The sequence below is a fragment of the Athene noctua genome, chromosome 2, assembly GCF_965140245.1.
Source record: "Athene noctua chromosome 2, bAthNoc1.hap1.1, whole genome shotgun sequence".
In the NCBI taxonomy this organism is placed as follows: Eukaryota; Metazoa; Chordata; class Aves; order Strigiformes; family Strigidae; genus Athene; species Athene noctua.
In genome coordinates this window covers 61,515,126-61,530,266 of record NC_134038.1, presented here as the reverse complement: position 1 = coordinate 61,530,266, position 15,141 = coordinate 61,515,126, and the positions used below count along the sequence as shown (strand labels likewise).

The window sequence follows — 15,141 nt, the reverse complement described above, 5'->3', positions numbered from 1 at the left end:
AGAGACTGGAAAAGGTTGTATGTGCAACTGTTATGACTGGGCAGAAATTTGAAGAGCTCACTATAAGAAAAAGCTTTTTAGTAAAATCCCTTTCAGTGCTGTGGCCTTGTCTGCTATGTGTTTTGGTTTTTCTTCCCCCATACTGGGGGAATGGGATGCAGATTTATGTGAAGCTTTATGCTTGGAATTGTTTGCTACATTCTTAAGACAATTCATTGTTAACTTGAAGTTATTGATAATTCACTATATAAAATGGGATTTAACACAAATTTATTTAATGTGCATTTATATGTGTGTATATGTTTGTATACTTTTTTTACTTGTGATTAAGATGTAATTATAACAGTGTTGGTGGTATGTGTTGGAATTTGATTCTTTACATGTTAAAACATCTAGCATCTGAAACTGTCCTTCAGTATAACTAATTCTGAATTATATGTAAATACTTGTTCATTTACATTCACAATACTATTAATGCATCTACTTTTCCTTGATTTCTTTCTATTTAATTTAAGGAGTCTCACAAATAACTGATTTTTTAATCTCTTTATTTGCCTTGAAACTTGATGCTTCCCCTTTAAAAAAACAGGGACAGAAACTGTTCCTTTCTGCACTGGGTCAGAATCATAGAATGGTTTGGGTGGGAAGGGTCCTTGGGGAACATCTAGTTCCAACCCCCCTGCCATGGGCAGGGACACCTTCCACTGGACCAGGTTGATCAAAGCCCCATCCAGCCTGGCCTTGAACACTTGCAGGGAGTGGATGCCCTAGCTTCTCTGGTCAACCTGTGCCAGTGTCTCACCACCCTCACAGGAAAGAATTTTTTCCTTGTATCTGAACCTACCATCTTTTGGTTTAAAACTGGTACCTCTCAACCTATCACTACACTCCCTGGTAAGAGTCCCTCACCGTCTTTCCTGTAGGTCCCCTCTAAGTACTGGAAAGCCTACTGCTATAAGGGGTTTCCCCGGAGCCTTCTCTTCTCCAGGCTGAACAACCCCAGCTCCCTCAGCCTGACCTCATAAGGGAAGTGCTCCAGCCCCCTGGTCATCTTTGTGGCCCTCCTCTGGAATCACTCCAGCAGGTCCATGTCCTTCTTATGTGGGGGGGGCCCAGAGCTGAACAGGTGGGGTCCAACAAGAGCAGAGTAGAGGGGGAGAATTCCCCCCCTCGACCTGCTGGCCACACTTGTCTTGATGTAGTCCAGGATACAGTTGGCTTTCTGGGCTGTGAGCGCACATTGCTGACTCATGGTCAGTTTTACATCCACTGATACCCCCAAATCCTTCTCCACAGGGCTGCTCTCAATCCACTCATCGCCCACCCTGTATTTGTGCTTGGGATTGGCCTGGCCCATGTGCAGGACATTGCCCTTGACCTTGTTGAACTTCATGAGGTTTGCACAGGCCCACCTCTCAAGCCTGTCCAGGTCCCTCTGGATGGCACATCCCTTCCCTCCATCATGTTGACTGCACCACACACCTCTGTCATCAGCAAAGTTTCTGAGGGTGCACTCAGTCCCCCTGTCCATATCACCAAGAAAGATGTTAAACAGTACTGGCCCCAACACCAACCCCTGAGGAACCCATTTCTAGAACAGTATTGTTATCCTTGCTTTGGGAATAAATAATCATTAAATCAGCTTTTTATGCTTTGCTATAAAACAGTTTTTGTTCAAGAATTGGAAATAGTTTTAGAATTTTCAAAACTGAAATATCTAGAGATGTGTGAGATCTTGTTTAATAGAAGGAAAAAGGGGAAAGAATAGCTTTTGCCTCTATAGTACTGAGAGAAGTATATCTGATTGTCCACCTTAGAAGAATTAAAAAAAAAAAACAAAAAAAAACCAGAAGATTTTTTCAATGCATTCTTTTTTTTCTCTTTTTTTAGAGTATGAAGATGGTGATTTGTCTTCCTGGATAAATAGAGAAAGATTTCAAGGCTATCTCCATGTAGATGGCTTTACACTGTATGAACTTGGAGATACAGGTGAGATGCTGCTACCACTAAGCTTTTTGGCATGTCTTGTATTTAACACTAAGAAAAATTATAGACCACTAAGAATGAGTCTTCTAAACTTCAAAAATTAATTAATCTCAGAGTTAAGAGTTGATAATGCCAGTCTTTCTGGTGTTGGTGAGACTTGTCCTATTGACTAGAGGCTTTATCCAAAGCCTACACTAGTCCTTTCCTCACAACATAAAAATTAGTGTGTTTAATGCTATAGTATTCACAATAAATTAGTAGGACTTTAAAGAGCAGCTGAGGTTTTGCATAAATTACATTTAACTCTTGGAATACCTACAGGGAATTTTAGGACTAGATTTAGAATTATCAAATACGAATGGGTTTAGATATGTCTTGCATCTCATGGGTTCAGATACCTTTCAAGTAGATATGTTAAGGAAGGGAGGAGAGGATGTACTAAATTGAACCTATCCTCAAATGCTTTAACTTTTCTCTAGTAATCTTTTTTTGCAAGCCAAATGAAAGCTTTGCAGCCAGGTGACTTCTAGAATAGGCAAATGACACGTACTCTGAAGTAGCAGAAGAAAGTAAGTGTTGATTTTTCCAGGCCAGGATACTGTATAATCTACATAATCTACGTTTACAGAAGTGCTATTACAAATTGTTTAAAGGTAGCATATTTTGTCCTGTTACGTTTTTGTCTAACAATTTCTCAAATTACTATAAAATAAAATAATTATGACTTCATTAATACAGTGGAGAAGCCATCACTTATTTTTAAGAAGTTTATGTATAAATACGCAGTACCTGGAATTTATCTATGTCATCTTTTCCAGTCTAAAAAGTAGCTGTCTGCTGGTGTAGGTAGTGGATTAAGGTGTGGAAAGAAATGGGGAAAAGTGAGAATTGAGGCATGGAAGAAGCAGGGTGGGGGGAAGAGCTATAGCTATTTCACAAGAAAGTCTGGGAACAAATCATTGTTCTTGCTGTCAGAACTCTTCAGAATTACTTGAACAAGAGTGAGGTGGTTGGGGGGGGGGGGGGGGGTTTGAGGGTAATGTTTCCTATGGCACAGTGATGGGTTGGCATTGAGCAATAGATTGGCTTGGTAAGGAAGTGAACCATGGCGCCTAGAGACACTTAGTGTTCTCCGCTCTGGATGCTTCAGTTATTCCAGCTAATGACTACACTGTTAACAGATCTGATTTTCTAACAGGGAGTGCTTGTTCTGGAGAACCTGTGTCCAGCTTTCTAAACATATTTTGATCTGATACATCTTAGGAGTCTTTGAGTTTATTTTATTTTTAATCATAAAAACTTCACAAAGTGAATCCTGAAAAGATCAATATATTCTGGTGTTTGGTCTTTAAGCTCCTCTCACAGAGGTCTGTGAACCAAGTTGTTTTTCTGATGTAATGAATTCTGGGCTCTGCCAGTAAATTTTCCATTCTTTTTTCCATAAGGATAATACTCCACATTTTCAGTACTATTAAAAATAGCCATTACTGTATCCATAAAATAGTGATTCAGTCACTTAGAATCAGCTTGTAATTTCCATTATATAATAAAGGTTTCCATCCTTATTTAGGTGTATGCAAATATGCAGCTTAAGTAGGGAATTAATTTTTATCTGTGTTTTTTCCTCCCTTTTAACTTCTTTCTGTAGGTTGGCTTTTCATATAATACTAGTGGTGCGGCATTGGGCCATATCTTAATTTATTTTCAGTAGCTTTAAGAAAACCACAGTTTGGTCAGCTGGAAAAGGCTATTTGGCATTGAGGTTTATACTTAAAACTAATTCCTGTCTCTGGAGAGTATCTGATCTAGGTCAGAGTATTTCCTATCTGAGAATGTGTGTTTCTTTTTAAATGGTTTCAAGTGGTTTATTTCTTATTTTAGGAAAACTTGTGGCTATTGCAGTCATTGATGATAAAAACTCTTCAGTGGAACATACCAGGTACACAATTGAGTATTGGTGACACTGTGGGAGAAATGTGCTGGTACAGCATAAAGAACTTCGGAAGTTTCTTAAATATTAAGAAATGCCAGGTTAAATTAATGATTTTAACTCGGGGATGTTCTCTAATTTATGACTTTGGCCTACTGAATTTACCTAATTTGTGGGTCTGTGGAAGCATGTGTGAGTTCAGTGAGATGATGGGAGTTCTTGTATCGCTCTTCTGCTATTTGTTAATGAGATCACAGGAGCAAATGGTGATCGCATAGCTTTTTAAAGCTATTGTATCACCTTTTAAACACAGACAAGAGTATCTGTCTTCAGATGACTTTGAGATAAATTTAAACAAATTACTGTTCTTCAGCTGTTACATTAAAATTACTTTAGTGATGCTTATATAGTAGTTGTCTGTGGAATTTCTATTAAGAAGGGGCGTTTTCAGTTGGATTGGAGTTTGCTGAAGAGACTGAGAGGAACAAGACCTTCCCCTGTCCCTTTCTGGTTGCTTACATGATTAGACTAAGAGAATATTGTTCAAGCACTGTGTATGCTGTTTTCCTGGATCTCTTTGGATTTTCTTCAGAGTCACAGTGCTGCATCTCCAGAAGGCAGTAGATGGGAATGAAGCAGCCTGACTTGTCTGTCTCTGTTTTTCTCGTGTTAAGACTGTGGTAGATAGCCTTTCAACACTTAGAAACCAAGCAAGATGAAAAAGGTCACTTTTGTTAATGTAATCAGGAATTTTTTCTGCTGATCAGGTACTATTGGGGAAATCTCAATGTTTATTGTTTATATTCTAACAGAATATATCCTGGATTATCAATGTCACTTTTTTCCCTCCAGACTAAAATCTATTATTCAGGAAGTTGCTAGAGATTATCGAGATCACTTCCACAGGTAGGCGCACACAGTACTATGTTACCTTAAATGAACTTGTGCATTTACATTTCTGAGACAGCAGTCATTGTTTTGCTACATGAAAAATGTTATAGTGCCTGCTTTTATATTCATATACTGATATTTAATAAGACCATTCCATTAACTGAGTGTGTTTTGGGATGCTGTCTTGTAGATTGTCAGTTTTTGGATTACGTTGCTGAGTGTGTCCTCTCATCTTCAGTTACAGGAAAAATATTTAAGGAATATTTTAAGGAAATATTTTAAGGAACTTTTGCTTGAAACCCACTATTCTGTTTTCTTTCTCATCCTGTTTTTCACTTACAGGGATTTCCAGTTTGGCCATATGGATGGAAATGATTACATTAATAGTTTGCTAATGGAGTAAGTAAATTCTTCTTTGACTATTCTTTCTTTTCTTGTATTTGCTGCTAAGTATATTTAATTCAAAAAATCTTATGAAAAATTCCTGCCTTTCATGGGTTAAAAAAAATAAAAATCGCTGTCCTCAGAATTCAGCATGTAACATAGTATCAGTAGTTTGTTAAATTAAAAGGCGTAATTAATGTTAAAGTTTGGCTTACTGATAATGCTGACTAGCAAAGCTTATCTTTTAGGTCTGCTTGGTTAACTTCATTGTTAGAACTATGCGGGGGTTTTTTTCTTAAATTTACAGGGTGCTAGACAAACTAAAAGTTATGTCAATTTGTAACAGGAAATGTAAGTAATGGTTATACATTATGAGTTTTATTTCTGGAGAGGCACATTTTGTTCTTGATGCATTTTTAAGACATGCATAGAAAAATTCTTCTGCAGAGAAGCAGCATAAAATGTATGGAACTTTCTGTCTGTACTTGATATGTACCTGGAACATGTTGAAATACATAAGTAGTTTAACAAGATGCTTGACATTTGCCCTTCTTATGATGCTTGTCTAAAAGTGCATAATCAGAGATTTAAGTTGCTTGGCATTTACAGTTCACTAATTGTTCTCCTCTGACCTTTTTGAGTGAAAGAAGGGAAAAATGGGTCAATATGCTAGCTCTCTAAGTGTTCCAAACCCTTTCCTGGGAATCAAAGCATGAGCAAAGCATCTGTTCATGCCCCTGAAGGTTCTAGGAGCTTCATGGGGACTCGATAGTCACAAGGTTTGTATTTCTGTGAAATGTCTGTAGATTAATGCCTGAATATAATTTGTCTAAAACTAGCTATTTCTCAATTGAAACTGAGTGATGTGATTGATCTGGTGATTTATAGCTGCCAAAATTGAGACCTTCCTCACTTCATTAATTTCTGCTTCTGTGCAGCCTGACTGTCTGCTGAGCTGTTCCAGCCTGTTTATCTGGTAGAAAAGTGTTTATTTTTTGGTTGGTGGTTTTTTTTTTTTTTTTTTTGGCTAAGCAAGTAGGGGAGTTTTTCTGCTGATCCAGCAAAACCTTTAAATATCTTCCCATGTATTCGTCTGGTACCAGAACTGATGTTTGAAGAAACAGGGGAGGGAGATGAGGTCCCTGAGAGGAAGAAAATTAAGGGGAAGAAGACAGAAATGCCACTTAAAGTGTTAGTGATCTAGTGGCAAGATCTGTTCAGCTGGATTGTTTAACTTAATCTGCAAAATGCCTGATTTTATAATTTGTAGTATATAGGAAATTGCTTTTAGAGTACTCATAGGCTTTTAAGTATTTCCTAAACAGAGTGTATACATTTCCAGCAGAAGTGGAAAGCAGCAAAAGAATTGAGCAAAATATGTTCAGTGTTAATAAGTAGCTGCTCTTCATGTGGTTACTTGAATAATGTGTGTAAAACTGCAAGGGTTTCGGTTTTTCACTAGATGGCAGCAAGTGGAAACAGAAAAAGCCTCCCGAATAGCAAGAAATCTATTGTAGAATACTTCTTTTCCTGTGCTAGATGCACATATGAACAAATCCTGTTTCTTTACAAAAAGCAGAATGTTGTATGATTCGTGGGGATAGAAGTAGTAGTCCCTCATAGAAGTACACTTATGAGCTTGGCTGTAGCTCCATTACTGGGCATCATAATTTATATGTTTCTTTGGCAGTGAATAAATGTCCTTTTGTTGGATTAAAAATGGTATAGTTAAATCTCTGTTTTCTTTTTTTGTGCGTAACATTATGCATTTTACTGAAAGCAAAGACACATCTTTGTGTAAGCTAAGGTATATAGCATCACTGGAATGATAACTATAGGTGTATGCACAGTATTAATTCCTCAGCTCTTGGAAGAAACATATTAAACATGTTTTTATTAATCTCTGTACAGTGTATAACATTTGTATAGGGAGTTTATCTTATAGTTGGTTGTAGAGCAGCTAAAAGAACCTCAGTTGCCAGACTGTTAAATGCAATAGCAGCACTTTTTTGGTGGGGGAAGGGGTTCTTTTCTGCATCAAAGTAATAAAACTTGTTCAGTTTTGGCTGGGATGAGGTGTTTTGGCAGAGTTTGATAACTTCTTACCAGGCACTTGTAAAAAACCTGACTGTCTCCTACTGACTTGTTCTTAATAGAAAGAGAATAAAAATGCCAAGGGAAAATTGTGTGTTGCAGGTTGTCACTATTGACAAAATTTTGTTTGGTTGATTTTTTTTTTTTTTTTGTTGTTGTTTAAGGTTCCTTTGAAAGGTTGAAATTACTTTATTATCGCTGTAGTTGGCCTTAGGTTTTCTGAGATGCCACCATGCTTTCAGCTTGAGTACTAGGAAGGTGGTTTGCACCTTAAGACCTCAAGTATTCGGCTTCCTAGGAGTTTAGAAAATTTTCATGTATTAAAGTTATTCACTTCTAGGTTTGGAATTGAATTTAAATTAAACAAACAAACAAAACACCTAAAATGTATAAGAAAATGTAGAATAATTTCTATGACTTGAAAGAAAAATGGAATCTGGAGTAAATGCTAAACAATATTTTCATTAAATAATTGGTTATAGATTGATAGCCACAGTTAAGGCTCAAGTATTACATGGATTACAAATGTGCATAGATGGGGCACTATTACACAAGGGTAAAAATGTAGAAAACAAAGTTTGCATTGCTTCTGCTGTGAAGGAAAGCCACCTGGTATTTAAATTCATTATTGACAGAACTGTAGAAAATTAACAATGAGTACAGGAGATGTTTCACCCTATTTAATGTATTTTAAATCTTTCTTGTTGAACAGTGTACTTGTGCAGTATTAAATTTTGCTAAACCTGATCTAATTTTGAATTTAGGGCTAATTTGAACAGTAGATTTTAGTGGTTCATCTCCAGAGATAATTTCTAACCTTTTTTCTTTATTTTTTTTTTCCCCTCTTCATTCTGTCTGAGTCTGTGGTACGAAACAATATTTACGTGTGTGAAGGTCAATTGCCGAGTAATAACTGTTTAAAAACTGTAGCTCATCTGCTGTATCTAAAAGAGATGTAGAAAAACTGATTGGTATGGCTTATTCTGTTGATTTGACAGGTAGAGGTTGATTGATGGAACTGATCAGTTGGACCATGGCTGGATGGAATTGAGTTTTTGGATTATGCTTCTGCCTTTGTGCATTAAAACATTTAGTGTGTTGTGCTAATAGTATATTTCATGTAGAAAGCAATTCCCTATGATCTGTTACTAATTGGCAAGTCATAAGGTACCTGATTTGCAGTCACTATGTGTATATAAAATGCAGTAAACTTCAAATAATGTCACTGACACAGATGTGAAAGAAAAAAAATATTAAATATATGCTTGTACTGTTCAGGTGAGTCTCTTCCTCCTTCCTCTTGCATATAAGGAACACTCACAAAATCAAGATTAGTGGATGCCCTTTAAATGATGTAGGAATTATTTGAATTGAGGTGTTTTACACGGTAGTTCTTTAAATGTATAAACTGTCTGTTTTACGTTTCCAGTGACTTGACAATCCCTACTATTGTTGTATTGAATACCTCCAATCAGCAGTATTTTCTGCCAGATAGGCACATTGAGAACACAGAAGACATGGTTCAGTTTATTAACAATATCTTGGATGGTACAGCTGAAGTAAGTCTTCATTGTGACTTGAAATATGTTGGTTAGTGTTTATTTCTTTAGATGCTAAAGTAGGGAATAAAATTTGGTTACTCTGATTGTTATGCTGTGTGGTTGCCATCTTCCTGTCCTGTGTCATGTCTTGGGTGCTGTCAGTGAATATATGATTGTGAATTCTTGAGGTGTGCTGTTGCTTGCTGTTCTGACTGCAGAACCTCTTGTAGGAAGCAAGCTTTTCTCTGTTTATAGCATAATGTTAGTGGACTTCTTTTGATATTCCTTTTAGTGGTGTCACTGGTAAATAGAGAGGTTTTTATTAAAGTGGCTTGCTTTAAGTGCATTTGTTTTAAATTTTTCTTTATAGTGCATAGTTCAACTCTACCCTTCCTTTTGGGCAGTAAATTAATGAATTCAATAGCCTGATAAATGATAGGTTCAGGTTCAAAAAACAGTGGTGTACTTGCTTTGCATATTGCAAACAGGCACAAGCTTCCCTCTCTCTCTTGTTGCTCTAAAGCTAAAAATGATCTGACTTTTGTTAAAAACAACAAAATTGATAAATCCATCCGGAATTGATGGCTTGGACAATTTTTTAATGTTAGCAAAACAAACTCAGGTTTGCTTATTCCCTCGGTGTACTGTAAATTGAGCAGAAGGCTATATTTTGTGGATGAGGAAGGAGATCATGGATCAGAGCCTTCATTTGTACTTAGAGGGCAAGAAGGCTTTGCCACAAAGAAGGACAGTGCTAACAAATCATTTAGCTGCCTTCTGAGAGAAGCCTATGTTGGTATAAGCCCCGGTTCACTGTACGTTGAATGCTTACTACGTTAGGTGAATCCCACTTTACATTATGCCAGCAGTTTTGGATAATCATGTGGTAATGACAAGTAGATTGTTTCAGACATATGGGGTACATTATTTAATATGATAAATTGACATAATAACATAATATAGGTGGATTTGCCTACTGTTCATGACTTTACCAGCCATGCTTCCAGTTGCAAAGTGAGGGGTATTCATGTAACTTACTTGGTGATTCTTTATTCTTTAATTCTCACTTTTTTTAATGCTTTGTTAATTGAATTGAATTATGTTATTGACACCTGTTTGACTCTATTTAAATTTATCTTTCTGGTTGAAACTACAAATGAAATTGGTTTCTGACTGTTTTTTAACTTTGAGGAAATTTGCTTGTGATGCCTTGTGGTTTTTGCCATAATGTCACTTAGGTCTTCCTACCTTTTGTTTGCAGTATTTCAGCTAGGATGATTAAAGGTCTGTCTGAATTCCCATCTCTGTATGTATGTGAGAGTGCTAATACAAGACAGATAATACAGGATGTGACTTTATGAATTTTTCATGAGACTATTGAAATGTTTATCCATGCTTGAGAAGTTGGAGTGTCTGGGCATCATGAGATGCAAGAATAATTACTTTTCATTTCCTTCTAAAGGGACTTAAGATTGCAAGGTCTGAAGAATGAACTTTTGGAATCATAACTGAAAAGTGTCAGCAGTTTTGACATGGTTCCATTTGAAATTTCAGGCACAGGGTGGTGATGGACTTCTGCAGCGAATCAAGAGAATAATCTATGATGCCAAATCCACTGTAGTGGTAAGTTTTATTTTTTGTTAAATTAGATGGTGCCCTTGTCAATCAAGATGCAAATATTTTCAGAGGGTTTAGAAACGTTTTTATATAACTTTGCTTACATTATATGTATTGTGTATACATTATAGGTATTTATACATTAGATTTAAACCATATAAACTTCCTGATTATGGTTTTTGTTAATATTTTCCAGTGTGCTAAATATTCAACATATGTTAGTTTCTTCATAAATTTATCATCTTTCTTATAGGTTAATTATGCTTAACTCAACTTTGTTGGGAAGATGTATGCAAATCCATTTCTTCGCTTACCCCTACACAAGCAAAAAAACCCCTGTGCTGTGAATTTAAATTGAAATTGATGTGTTTTTGTATGAGTGGCTTCCAAACTTCTGTGAATGTGCAACATTTAGCCATCAGTTTATGAAACCAAGTCTGTTCCTTCTGTGACATTAAACAACTCTTCAGTAGGAAGCTGTCTAATAACAGAATGTTTCTGCAGATCTCTTACTGTTCAAACTAAGTTTTTGGGAATGAGATACAAATAAGAGATGAAACTGGTTGCTCCAAAGTGTTATTTTAACACTCTTAGAACAATTGTTTCTCAAGCTTCGAATAATGGATAAAATATACAGTTGGCATGTTAACTATCTCAATGCAACACTATAATATTTGAACTTCTAAATCTTTTTTTATGGAATTATAGTAGGGATTTTTAAAATGAGAATTTATCCTTTCTAAAAAAAAAAACCCTGCAAAAAAACACTGCCATTTTGAATTTTTCTGAATAAATTCACAGAGTAATAAGAGAAGTAATACGGTTATCTTGTGTATTCACTGAAAGTGTTTTTTACTTCAAATTTGTGTTTCAACAGTCCGTGTTCAAGAGTTCACCACTTCTGGGATGCTTTCTCTTTGGGTTGCCCCTGGGGGTCATCAGCATTATGTGTTATGGAATCTGCACAGCTGATACAGATGGAGGGGTAGATGAACATGAGGCAGCTAAAAAAGAAAACGGTGATCGGGAGCTCACAGACGAAGGCAGTGAGGAAGAACAAGAGGAGGAAAAGAATGGAAAATATACAGGACTTTCAGATGGAGAGCTTAAACAGAAAGACTTAATGGAAAAGAAAAAAGACTAACTTGTTTAGCAAAAGAATTCTCTAGAATTTCCAAATAGACTTATTTATTGAAGGTAGTCATTTATTGATGATCTTCATGAAAAAGGACCTTTTTGTCTGCGTTATGGTAGTTCTGACTTGCATGTATTATAATTTTCTTGGAAATTGACATAAAAAAAAGTCTTTCATTAACAAAGAGCAGTTTGAAGAAGTTTGCAGGTACAACTGTACACCGTTTTTTTTGAGTAGTTTTGAACTGTTCATTTCCAGAACAGTAAAATGTTATTTGACCTTGGTGTATGTGATGTACTACTAATACAGCCCAGCTAAACACTCACTCATTTAAAATTAAGGCTGAAAACTGAGGAAGATTAAGAAATCTGTAAAGTCTTTCAGAGCCTGATAGCTAAAGACAACTTAGCATTTTCCGGGAAGTCATGTGTTCTACCTGTTGCACATTATTTTAGAAAAAAACCCAAAACTTTTCTGTTTTCTCAAGTTAAATATAAATTGTTAGGAATGAGAGGACTGTTTTACCATGTAATAATATAATTATTGGCAGTCAAGAATGTTTACCTGATACAGGATGTGGGGGTTATGCTAAATTAAGTCTTAGCGCTTTAGCAGCTAAAACCATCAGAAAACAATATAAACCTTTTAGAACATGATTGCCTGTTAAATTGTTTTGTATGAGTGCTTACACAAATTTACAGGGAGATGATGTTTAATTTTTCTGAATCCACAGTACAACTTGGTAGGGGAAGACATAAACACACTCCATTTTGCATAACTAATGACAAGCTTTTTGAATGGTGTAAATTTATTTTACAGTTTTTAATTAGATTGTTAAATATCTTTTGAGGTAGTTGGTGGTGTTAACTTTTGTTTGAGACTGTTACCTACTCAGAAAGAGGGTGTTAAAGGAGCATAATATTAACATTCATAGCGATTGGTTAGTATAATGCATTTTTGTTACCTGTTTAATCCTAAAAGTCACTTTTAGTACAACTCTGTGGCTGTGAAAAGGACTAACTTGTGTCCAGGGTTGTAATCTTCAAGGATAAGCTATGAAGCAGCCTTTGGTGTCAGTGTCATGGAGAGGACCACAGAAACAAAACTTAGGTTGCTCTTCCTCTTAGTATTCATGCTGGGTTTTTTTTCTTTCTTTTTTTTTAGGCTATATAATCTGTATAATACAGATTATAATGTCCTCCTTATAAGGCAGCTTGATCACATAAGAAATTACTATGCTATAGCACTAAATTAAGGAACTTAAAATAAAAACTGTGGATAAGCTTAAATAGACAAGTTCTGCATTTCAGTCAACCTGATGATGATAGAAATCGTAACCAGGGAAAGTGTATTGCATCCTTTTTCCTTGTAGGAAAGAAACTTGTTCCTTCTATTTAAGTCGCTTGGTAACAGCTGGCTTCATGTTGCAGGTCAGAGCACAGTAAAGAGATGCCTGACTTTAAAGATTTTTTTTGTTGTTGTTATCAACCTATATAAGCAATATATTAAGGAGATCCATTTCTGATTTTGAGTCTGAACTTCTTTAGGAAGGAGAGAAAAAAAAAAAAAAAAAGAGTACATAGAATCCTGAGTAGCAGTGTCTGATATGGGTATTTTTCCCTTTTTGTTTTCTCCTTTTTCCCTCTATGAATTGCCTTTTTAAATTTTTTTTTGTCATTATAGCTAGTTGTATGTAGTGACTTGAGTTTTCTTGCTTTTTATTTTGTTTTGGTTATTTTTGGCAGAATCTTTGAGGTGTAGTTTTAGCATATATTTGAAAAGTGAGATGCTTAAAAATGTGTTTAGAAAGTTTTTTTTTTTACATGGTGTAGAGCTCTTGAGTTGTCTTTTTTTTTTTTTTTTTACATCACTTAATGACAAGCCTGTGAATTTCTTTGGACTTTAGCATGACTCAGTGCTGATAGTCAAAATGTAGGACTGTTAAGGCAGTAATCTGATTTCTTCATTTGTCTCTTCTTAAGATTTCAACTATGGATTAATTACATATTTAATTTTGTTTCAGGCTGGAAATGTCCAGCTTTTGACTTAAAAAACCCAGAAGCGTTCACTGGAACACTGCTTTTCCTTCTATGGTGTGTAATAAAAAAAATAATTCTGAATTCTGCTGCACTGCTAAGAACAGTTTCAACTATGAGCCTTTATTTTTGTGGATATTTTTGTTTGTGTTTATAATCAGTAGTAGCCAAATAACTTGCTGAGAAATCTTCTGAGATTCAAACTTGAATATGATAAATACTGTGTAAGAAACGGATCATGATGGGATCTGTTAAACCCGTAGCACTTAACTGGTAGAGTTAGGAGGAAAGCATGTGTCTGGGTCACTTCTGAACTAGTATCAATCAGATGTGTACTGAACTGTTAAACTTGAAATGTACTGCCATGTTCACAAAATCTTCTCCCAGCTATATTCAACAAGACGCAGGGAAAACATACAAGTCATATACTGGGTGTCAGAAATGATGTGAAATTAAGGGGTTTGCTGTGGTCATGCAAGTAATCTAGAATGCTGTCTAGTGGGGGGGATCTGGCATTTTACTTTTTTTCTTCAGTCTCTAAAGGTTTCTTAAAGCAACTTCACTGTAATGACTTTGAATTCACAAAATAATGCTGCTTTTTTAAGTCAAGTGTAACCCTTTTGTTTTTCGGTAATAAAAATATTTAGAAGAGCTTGTTTCCTTTGCTTAATTTGCACTGTATTAACCTTAGATACTACACATTGTGTAGGAGGCTGTTTCCTGGGACACTCACTGTATGCCTGCTTTAGGCCCCGAGTAACGCAGAACAGAAATGCAGCTGGTAGCTTTTAAAAAGAAAAATTAGTCCATCCTGTCTGATACCTTCTTGCCAATATTTTAAAAATACTCCCTAAGATGTAGGAGTTTATATATGCTTGCCTCTTACTTAGCGAGCATCCTAGCAGTATAAAACAAATGCATTTCTGAGAAAGAAATTTTAAAATACCAGTTCGTTCCACTAGCATACTCTCAAATTCTTACAAGAGTTTCAGTGTCAAAGGGAGCCAAGCTAAGGCAGACTGGTCTAGTATACATCTCCTTCTGGAAGAACTTGAGTAGCCTGGACACCTGGATGTGCGCAATCTGTTACTGCTTTATTTACTTGGGCTGCTTTAACACATACTGTCCACACTGTGGTGCTCACTGCTTAAAGGATGGAATGATTATACTCTGGTAGATCTGATGTGCTGAAGATGGCACAGAAGTGCCTCGTTTTCATGAAGTATTTCAGTAAAAGGCTTAGTTTACTCTGTTTTGGCCCAGAGCTAACTTACCCTGTTGCTCTTTTGTCAGCATGTTTGAAGAGGAGTGGGCAGGCGGAGAGTTGTTCTGATGACAGCCAGAAGCCCAGCTCAGTGAACAGTGCAAAACCAGAATGTACTTCCCTTATGCTGTTAAAGTCTCATGAGACTATAGATATTTCAGGTTGTATTATGCTGTGATAGAGTGGTACTGGCTCTCAAATCTTCAGAGAGCAAAGCAGCTTTCTGCTGTTTTATTCTTACGACTGAGGACATTGCCAACAGA

The 15,141-nt window shown here is 36.1% G+C and overlaps 1 protein-coding gene across 2 annotated transcripts in view; it reads left to right on the top strand.

Annotated features, from left to right (window-relative positions):
• The window catches only part of TMX3 (thioredoxin related transmembrane protein 3), a 30,659-nt gene extending 16,394 nt beyond the window's left edge, over window positions 1–14,265 (top strand). The window contains exons 10-16 of one of the 2 annotated variants that reach the window (XR_012633127.1): window positions 1,891–1,989; window positions 3,868–3,925; window positions 4,769–4,822; window positions 5,150–5,206; window positions 8,715–8,844; window positions 10,289–10,449; window positions 11,321–11,383. Coding sequence is in view for 1 of the 2 variants with exons in the window: in XM_074899294.1 (XP_074755395.1) it covers window positions 1,891–1,989; window positions 3,868–3,925; window positions 4,769–4,822; window positions 5,150–5,206; window positions 8,715–8,844; window positions 10,381–10,449; window positions 11,321–11,587 (734 nt within the window). In the remaining variant the exon portion in view is untranslated. Of the gene's footprint in view, window positions 1–1,890; window positions 1,990–3,867; window positions 3,926–4,768; window positions 4,823–5,149; window positions 5,207–8,714; window positions 8,845–10,288; window positions 10,450–11,320 lie in introns of both variants that reach the window. The other variant, XM_074899294.1, reaches the window with a different exon arrangement.
• The last annotated feature ends 876 nt before the right edge of the window (window positions 14,266–15,141 follow it).